The 9462-nt window shown below is 44.2% G+C and overlaps 1 protein-coding gene and 1 long non-coding RNA gene across 2 annotated transcripts; one reads left to right on the forward strand and one right to left on the reverse strand.

Moving 5' to 3' along the window:
- The first annotated feature begins 1888 nt into the window (after nucleotides 1–1888).
- On the forward strand, nucleotides 1889–4356 carry LOC146576753 (serine protease 27-like). The gene is made up of 6 exons (XM_085272251.1): nucleotides 1889–1989; nucleotides 2374–2394; nucleotides 2583–2745; nucleotides 2923–3191; nucleotides 3793–3935; nucleotides 4022–4356. The coding sequence occupies exons 1-6, from the start codon at nucleotides 1935–1937 to the stop codon at nucleotides 4241–4243; spliced, it is 873 nt and encodes a 290-aa protein (XP_085128377.1). The 5' UTR covers nucleotides 1889–1934; the 3' UTR covers nucleotides 4244–4356.
- Nucleotides 2154–3069, reverse strand: LOC146576754 (uncharacterized). Its single transcript, XR_014892282.1, has 2 exons — nucleotides 2930–3069; nucleotides 2154–2771 (listed from the first exon to the last, which is right to left on the reverse strand). It is a non-coding gene; the product is annotated as an uncharacterized LOC146576754 (long non-coding RNA).
- Nucleotides 4357–9462: the final 5106 nt, after the last annotated feature.

Raw genomic sequence — 9462 nt, forward strand, 5'->3', positions numbered from 1 at the left:
GTTCTTATTGTTGTTATCTTCAACACTATGCTGCTCTGTTGTATGTTATTTGCCCTTTGGGGATAGACAAAGTCTTTCTGATTCTGATTAAACTCCTCTGCCAGGCTAGGGATAGGCAATGACAGCATCCCGTTGTTGTAGAGTCCAACGCTGCTGAGGCATTTGGGAAGTCAAAGCCACTTCCTCCCGTATATATAATATATAGTATAGTATATATAGTCGCTGCCTCCCCTTGTCCTTTATCAGTGGACAGGGGGAGGCAGTTGTCAGTACAACATCATGAGGGACACTTGATGACCTCCCCTCTTTGTTCAGTCCAGTTGGTGCAGTGAGTCCACATTTTACCCACTTATGAAGTGCTCACTTCAACCAGTGATTTAATTTAAAGTAGTAACAGTTACCCTCTCATGCTACCTGCAGTGTCAAAGACACTAACAAAAACTAAAACCAGGGAAGTCTCAGTGAGAACAGTGAGAGGGCGGTAGTCTGCTGAACCACTGCCTCTTTGGGGTTGACTTGTTATTGCCTCTTTTTGTAACTCTCGTTTACATCAGAAGGGAAAGAAATACTTCTGACATGACAGATGTTTGTGATGTGCTCAGTGGAAACGTCAGTGTTTTGTGGTTCTACTGGTTCTGAAACACTTCCTGTTCATTTGTTCATTCAGCGAAACCTGATGTAGTTTGACCAGTTTTTTCCCGAGTGGACAGCCCCCACTGTGCCAGACCCACTGTCATTGCAGATTAATGAATGATGGAGATGTATTGTTTTCGTTCACAGAGCAGATGTGTGGTGTATCTCTCCTTCATGATCTCTCTGTGAAGCTGCTTCTTTGAATAAAACTTCCTGTTTCACAGATTTACAGGAATGTAGTTCTGTCACAGTTCTGTGCTCGATGTTCGTGCTGATCTAACGAGTGAACAAACGCTCATCAGACTGAAGAACTGACTCGTTTTCATCTAGTTGAGGAAATAGTAAAACATCATCATGTAATTACACCACATTAAAGAGAAGCAGTTTTTATTTTGCGGAAAGTCATCATGAAAATGCAATAATGACGTTAATGTTTAAAAACTGTACAGTGATGAGCAAAAGTTTTGAGCCTCATTTCTTTCTGTTTTTCTAGTAAAATGTGAACCATGTGCAGCGATTTATTGATGGGTCAAACAGAGTTTGTACGACTCTAACGAGCTCGTTTGGTGTGAGCGCCTTTATTCTCAGCACAGTCTGAGCTTTCTCTACTTTCTTCTTCATCTTGAAGGACATTCAGGTCTCTTCTTTGGATGTTTCTTCTTTTTGTTCTGGTCTCTGTCAGGATGATCCCACACTGCTTCAGTGATGTTGAGCTTCTGGCTCTGGGGAGGCCCATCCATGCCTGATAGTGCTCTACTGTGTTGTTTCAATCCAGGTATGTTTCCACTGCACTGGCAGTGTGTTTGTGAAACCCTCCAGTTTAGATCATCACTCTTTCGCGCCTGTTGTCACAGATTCAAACATCTCTAAATGTTTCCAACAAAAAAACAAAACCACTTTTTAAATATCTCAATGATCGTCAGCAACAGGATTTATTTATGTAGTTTTTGGTCGAGTTAATGCATTTCACTTCAATACAAACGCTGCTGCTCAGCTCGCCCCTTCTTACACCTGTACACATCAGTCAATACTGTGAAACCTTTAAATAACTTTTATTTGACACAGCAGGGCAGACTTTTGTTTCCTGGTGTTAAACTAATGAGTAATCTGAGAAAAATGATTAAAAAGTTCCTGTTTAATCTGATGATTGTAATGTGAAGCAGGTCTGGTAACCTGCAGTGAGGTGTTGGGCGTGTCGTCAGACAGGTGTTTGAGAAAGGTGTGTTTTACTGCAAACCGAAAGGGAGAGAGAGGAAGGGTATTTAAGCCTCAGCAGGTCTGGAGGTTTGGATCTTACAGCGATGGCTTTCTACAAAGTGATGTGTTTGGCTGCTGGGCTGATGCTCCTGACCCAAGGTAAGAGCTCTCTGCACACACCTGCATCAGGTACGACTCAGAGGGCGAAAACACTCAGGAGCACAGCGCTCCACTTTAAAGTGACACTGCAGGAAAATAACCTTTACATTAAAGAAATCGTTTCTTTAATACGAATTTGATGTGTTCAGTTAAAATTCACAATGTTCAGTAAACATAACTTTAATATATATTTTGAAGAAGAAGGTTTTACGACAGACCAACAACACAGGACGTAGTGTTTGGAACCTCAAAATTTCTTATCTCACATTTTTTCAAATGGGTTACATTAACTGTAACTTCACACAGTAATTACAGACAGTGAACTAATCACAGAACGATGAATGAAGATTTTTAGTTTTAAAATGGTTTGTTTCTGTGTTTCAGAGTCTGAGTCACAGCTGGGTGGTAAGAAAAAGCTTCTTTGTGTAATGATTTAGTTTTATGTGTAATAAATCTTTAGTTTCATATGAATATTAGTTTGTGAGTGAACTGTAGACTCCAGGATCACTGTGTCCTCACTCAGCAGTTTGTAGTGCTGAGAGTTTACAGCTCCTACAGTAATGCTCACTCTGTGTTTTAATGTCGGTCTTCAGTTTGTGGTCAGCCAAAGCTCAACACCAGGATTGTAGGAGGACAGGCGGCCCGCGCTGGCAGCTGGCCCTGGCAGGTCAGTCTGCAAAGATCTGGGTCCCACTTCTGTGGAGGATCCCTCATTAACAGTCAGTGGGTGCTGACTGCTGCTCACTGCTTTGAAACGTGAGTGATGAGGCTGAAGCTGCATTCTAAACATGATTTAAAGAGATTATAAAAGGTTTTAATCAGGGGGTGAGGGTGTAACAGGATAAATATTTAACAGAGTAGGAATCAATAATATCATTTCTTTTTAGCCATCGTAATAACTGCATGCTGTTTTGTGCTCCTTGATGATCTCAGCACCAACCTGAGAGGACTGACTGTGAATCTGGGCCGTCAGAGTCTACAGGGATCCAATCCCAATGCAGTATCTCGAACTGTAACAAAGATCATCAAACATCCAAAATACAACTCTGGTACCAACAACAACGACGTCTGCCTGCTGAGGCTCTCCTCACCGGTGACTTTCAACAACTACATTTCTCCCGTCTGCCTGGCAGCTTCAAACAGCATCTTCTACAGCGGTGTTAACAGCTGGGTCACCGGCTGGGGAAGTACTAGAGAAGGAGGTGGGTCATAAAGACACAAGATCGTTTTTAGAGAAATGATGACAATAATACAGGGAACAAGTTTGCTATCTCAGAAATATTTAGAGCAATAAGATGTTTCCATGAGGTTAAATCTGTGCAGAGTTCAAAACCAGAAAGAATAATTATGTGAATTAAACAGTCTGGAAGTGCTGGACCTGCAGCAAACATGCTGTCTGCACGATGATGTCAGGTCAAAATGATCCTTGGTTAAAAGAAAGTATATTTTCTGTGTATCTGACACTGCCCCCAGGTGGTGTTAGACAGTTACTACATGATGACGACCATCTACTGTCTGTGTGTCAAGTTTATTTCTGTATCACGTTTAAAAACAGCAGCTGTTGTGCTTCATCTAAAATACTCAAATAACATAAAACAGGACAAGATGACAGAGCGGCATCAAAGTCATGTGACTGTGTTCTGCAGAGAGCTCCAACCCCAGCGGACAAACATGTTTCCCCATCTTTGTTTGCACACATGACTACACTTTGTTTTTAAGTTTGGTGGAGCCGCCCTTTTGTTTGAAGGTTAATCAGTCACATGTTATTTATTACAAACTGATATATTTATTTTACCCCTTCAGCGTCCGCTCCTTCACCCAACCTGATGGAGGTGGAGGTTCCTGTTGTGGGAAACAGGCAATGTAACTGTAACTATGGAGTGGGATCAATCACTGGCAACATGATCTGTGCCGGGTTAAGTGCAGGAGGAAAGGACTCCTGTCAGGTGATTGTTGTTACCTGTGTTTGGCACATTTTCACCTTCTACAGTTTCTTCTCCTCAGCTAACAGTAAATGTTTCTGCTCTCAAAGGGGGATTCAGGAGGTCCAATGGTGATCAAGCAGAGCGGTCGCTGGATTCAGGCGGGAGTCGTCAGTTTTGGGGAAGGTTGTGCCAGGCCGAATCTTCCAGGAGTCTACGCCAGAGTATCCCAGTACCAGACCTGGATCAGGACCCAGATCTCCTCCAACCGGCCGGGCTTCATGACGTTCACGTCCACTGGGACCAACAGCGACCTCAGTGTCACCTGCTGAGGACTGCCTCCCAGGGACGGTCCTAGCCTGCTTGGTGCCCCAGGCTAACCTCCCCACACGCACACACAAAACGTGTCAGGTTTTGTATTGTTGATTATCATTTGTGCTTAGAAATATCTACTTATATATTCTTAGAGTTTTATAATTAGTTGTAGATTGGTAGAGGTTTGATCCTTAATAGTCTGCAAACTTTGTGTGTATTCCAGAGCACTCTGGGAGCGTGGGAGAGCTCGTACCTTCTCTTATTGTTTTATGGTAGGATAAACGTATCTATGTCTGTTTTAGGTTAAGTGCCTTTTGTTTAGATGAACTGCTGGACTTCCAGACCAGCAGGTTTAGGGAAGTCGTTCATGGGGTCACACACACACACACACACACACACACACACACACACACACACACACACACACACACACAGACACACACACACACACACACACACACACAGGCAAGGTACTCTTTGTTTGTATGTAGACGTCATATGTTAATGCACCTATGTATATTCATGTAACCTCAATAAAAGAGCAGTGTTACGGGGGAGCGGACGAGAGTGACTGGGGTCAAGCGAAGGAACGGCGCCTGTCCGGTTCTCTCCCGTGCACGAGAAACATGAAGAACTTTGCCTACTCGTGTCTTGCTTTGCTGTGTAATTACATTGTCTTCAACGTTCCAGCGAATAGGTTTAAGCTACTAACCTATCAAAACGTATTAAGGATTGTACATTAACATAAAACTGTTGTCGAAGAGGGAGAGAGAGTATGCATAGTATGCAAACAGCTACCAAACAGCCATCATAATTCGTCATACAATGAGAACAGGACAAATCAACAATTGACACTGACTAATTAATATTAAAATCTGTAACATAATGTATTGTTTGGAGTTTAGTCTGTTACTGTTACTATTTTTACCATTTGTTGGAGCAACTGGAACTGTCGCGGTTCGAATTTTTGAGGAAGAGACATACGACTGAAAGTCCATAGTGGGTCGACACAAATGATTTTATTAAAACACATATATGTGGTGAAGAAGCAACACATCTCTACTTATTTTGTTTTGAACTCTACTGACTTCAAACCCCAAAAATGAAATTTGACACAAAAACCTTCTTCACTCCAAATCATGTTTTCTTTTTGTGTCCAGCCGGGGAAGAAGGTCACCTCTACTATCACTGCACACTTACACACTTTTATTTTCTTTGCTCTCATCACTTTCTTTCTCTCTCTCTCTTTTTTTTACACGCATATATTAACCTGTTAGTTCACTCTTCCAACCTCATTTTCCTTTCACCCCAACAGCTCTCATGCAGTCAGCAATCAAATCCTCCATTCATCCCTGAGTACCTGATCACCTTAAATGTCACCGTTAAGTTTATTTATTTATCATTACCTGAATACTAAACCACTGTTTTAGTTTTATTTATTTATTTTCAGTTCACTATCACCTCTTTGATCACTAGGATTTCTAACCATTATAATTTCACAGAAAATCAACGGACCTACTTCTCCTTCCTCTTTTGTCATGCAGGAACTCACACAGCCTGAGCACTCAGCCCCCACCTTTTCTTTCTCTCACAGACACAGAGCTCTCATGCACTTCACAAATTCTCAAACTGCGCCACGGACTCAATACTGCAGTTTCTCTGCTTTTTAAAAATATAAAACCAAACACAACCCCCCAACTGACTTCACTATTTACAACAACTCGCGACACGGCCTTCTGCCGCGATTTCTACACACCACAAACACACTTTTATTCAATCCTCACACACTCAGCTTCTGTATTAAATCATTTTCACAGCACACGCAGTTATAACCAATATTAGCAATTTACACAGGCGATTCACACTTTATTTATATACTCAGGCCTGTAACAACATGACAAAAGACACCAGATGCCAAGACAAGTTATTCAACAGTTCCTTATCACTTCAACATTTAAACACATAACATCTTAACATAAACACCCCAAAGTGACCACGGACACAAACCAGAAGCTCTACTGAGTGAACATTTAATTTTATCTTAATTTCCAATTCAGCACCTTTGGACATCAATCAACAGGTGGTGCTTACCTCCTATTTCGGGCCCATCACTCAGTCGACCTCCTGGCTGTCTGTCTGTTTGACACCACTACACCTCAGCCAAACCCCATTAGTCCCTCCTCAAACCGGTTTCGGCACCAGAACTGTCGCGGTTCGAATTTTTGAGGAAGAGACATATGACTGAAAGTCCATAGTGGGTCAACACAAATGATTTTATTAAAACACATATATGTGGTGAAGATGGGCTCTGCAAAACATCAGGCTCCATCTCCCGCCTGACAGTAGGTGGGTGTGATATTTATACTTATGATGACCAGTAACTCCAGCAAGGACATATTCTAAAAAGGAACCGCTACTTCCTCTGTTCCTCCAGATGCTTCCTGTTATTACACTTTTCCAGACTTAGACAACATTTGCAATCAGTTTACCCAGACAGGCTATGTGTCTGTGTTGTTAACCTCAGTACATGACCCCCCTCTACATCATCTGTTACCAGGCAAACTTCAATGCAGGAGGCTGCTGAATGCACACAGGCAATATGTAGCAAATTATACTGTAAACATGTAGGCAACCTTTCAATAGCTGAACTTTGCTCCATTGATCGGCCAGACATCGCGCTGCCCGTAGCTTCAACCCTTTAATTATGCAATATGTGTATAACATGATTACAGTTGCCCCTGCAATGAAAGATTATTATATGCTTATGCTAACACCTGAAATACAGAATTTAATATAACCTCACCAGTTTCAATAAATGTGTCAATGACATGACAATAATGATAAATCATAAATGATGCAACAGTAATAATAAGGATCATGAATAGTAACATAGATTATGAATGTAAAATAATATTTCATCTCGACATAACCCACATAATTTCCTCAGGGATTAATAAAGTATTCTGATTCTGATTGTTTCAGGATGACCTGCCATTATCCAATCACACATCTGCTTACCTGCATCTGTTGCTCGTTTCTCCTCCTTTTCTTTTCTCATTTTTTTTTTTTTGTTTGTGTCCCGTTTGGATCTTTAGCCGTCAGAATTGTTGTCTTAAGGCCAAGAAAGATGCCAAGTGGATTTATTTTACCAAGTGGATCATTATGGCCTTGCCATATTGGTCCATTTGATTGACCTTTATTATAATTATGAATTTATTTTATTTTCAGTTGCTACAAATGGGACAAACATGACTGGGGGATAGGACAGGGAGAAAGAATGAAAGAAAGAGAGGGAGAGAAAACCAAAGGGGAGAAGAGACGGTGAGAAGGGGGGGGAAGAAAGAAAAAAAAACAAAAAACAAACAAACACCTGGGTCACCTGTATGGAGAAAAAAAACAGAAGAGAAAGCAAACAACAAAGAGCAACATAATAAAAAACATAATAAAAAAAACAGCACCATCACAATAAACTAGCTAGCAGTAGATATCAGTAGATACTAAATAATAAACGATATTGTGCAGCACGCAAGATAGACAGCGCACAATGTGCTTTGAGGCAGCAGCCAAGAAAGCTGTAGTCCGCGTCTGTGAATACCCATGTGTACACCTGTGTGCATACCTGTGTGGATCAGCATGCTTGTATTCCAAAGGTTTCTCCATGTAACGATCTGCTAGGGAGTGTGGGGGGGGGGGGGGCACAGCCCCGTCCTCCAGGGCATGAAGCAGGTATGGAGGAGATCAAAACTCCAGACATCCAGAGGCCCCCAGAACACAAGAGACCAAGGAAGACCAACAGAGGGGCAGCCGCGCCACTGTCCCAGAAAGAGCTGAGGAGAGTCCCAGATGAGGGCTCGCCCAGCAGCCACGGAGCAGAAGCCAGGGGGAGTTGCAGTGACGCGCCCGTGAGCTCCGCCGGCAGCCAGCCGTGCCTGAGTTACCGGGCCGGGGCACCCCACCTCCGGAGTGGCCCGAGCAAGCCCCAGGCTCCAGGCCCCGATAAGCGGCCGCCAAGGAGTGAGCCGGTGTGTACCTGGATGCCCACCCCCAGACACAAAGAACCACCAACGCACCGACACCTGAGGGAGTCCGCCACCGGCAGGGGAAGTGGTGGTAGGTGGAGATAGGCCTCCAAACCTTGGAGGGCCTGAGATGTCCCCAGAGAGGTGGCGTCTGACACCCAACCTGACATATAGACACAGACATACAGGCACACACAGACACAAACATCCATTCCCACCCTCATGCTCTCATATGCACTTACTCCACACTCAACCAACGTGGAGACAGACATAAAGAGACGTTGTACACACGATCACACTCCCCAAGCGTACTCTACAAACCGGGTCTAGGTACCCTTGCCCCTGGAGGGGGGAACTGCACCCAGACCCAGGTGGTGTTACCCTTTTCCCTGCGGTGGGGGGAGGCAGACCGCCCCGACTCCGCAGCAGCAGGAAGGCCCCACACTCCAGACCGCAGTCGGACGGCCAACTCCTCCTCCTAGTCCCCCCGCTCCAGCAGGTCGCAGAGAACGGGGGTGAGAGAAGACTCCAAACCTCCCTCCACCCGCTCATTGCAGTGTTGATGCATGTGTGTTCTAAGGTGCATTTAAAACCCAGGAGGGCTTGGAGCTACCTGCCAGAGAGCAGCAGGTAAGCGCATGGTCCCTCCTGCTGGCCCTCAATGTCTACGTGTATTTAACATTGAGAGGTGGGCAACGACGCCAGGGGTGGGGTATACACCCTGATGGTACTTTGGATTCCGTGTATCGTGCCCACCCCCAAGATCCTATATGTATGTGTAATGAGAGTGTGAGTAATGTGAATGTCTAAGTTGTGGGATAAAATTGAGGCAGAGGCAGCCAGAAGGGGACGGGGGGGGGGGGGGGGGGGGGGGGTAGCCTCCTCTGCACCCTGGTGACATACCCCTACTCCAAGGCCCTGCATGTGTGGGTGGTTGTGGTGGGGCGGGAAGAGGGAGGCAGCTGGAGATGGGGAGGGAAGGAAGGGAGGGGCAAGTGACCCCTCCCTGGGGCCAGCTCCCCCGCTGACCCCTTGTTGTGGATTGACATTCACAATGTAGCCACAGTCTAAATTTCCCCTCGAGATTAATAAAGTATTCTGATTCTGATTCTAAAGCAGACTAGGAAGGAAATTACAAGGTGACTGTGACGACTATGAGCAGGACTCTGTGCTGGAACATGAAAGAACTATGAAACGTATACATGAATAAGCAACAT

The sequence above is a fragment of the Mchenga conophoros genome, linkage group LG4 (genome assembly GCF_057382185.1).
Source record: "Mchenga conophoros isolate Kocher_MC1m ecotype Shallow Benthic linkage group LG4, M_conophoros_male_GT1.1, whole genome shotgun sequence".
In the NCBI taxonomy this organism is placed as follows: domain Eukaryota; kingdom Metazoa; phylum Chordata; class Actinopteri; order Cichliformes; family Cichlidae; genus Mchenga; species Mchenga conophoros.

Excerpts from the sequence above, each read along its gene's own strand:
- LOC146576753 (XM_085272251.1), top strand. The coding sequence starts at position 1,935 with ATGGCTTTCTACAAAGTGATGTGTTTGGCTGCTGGGCTGATGCTCCTG. Across the intron at positions 2,395-2,582 it reads GTCTGAGTCACAGCTGGGTG|TTTGTGGTCAGCCAAAGCTC; the intron begins GTAAGAAAAAGC and ends GTCGGTCTTCAG. Across the intron at positions 2,746-2,922 it reads GCTGCTCACTGCTTTGAAAC|CACCAACCTGAGAGGACTGA; the intron begins GTGAGTGATGAG and ends TGATGATCTCAG.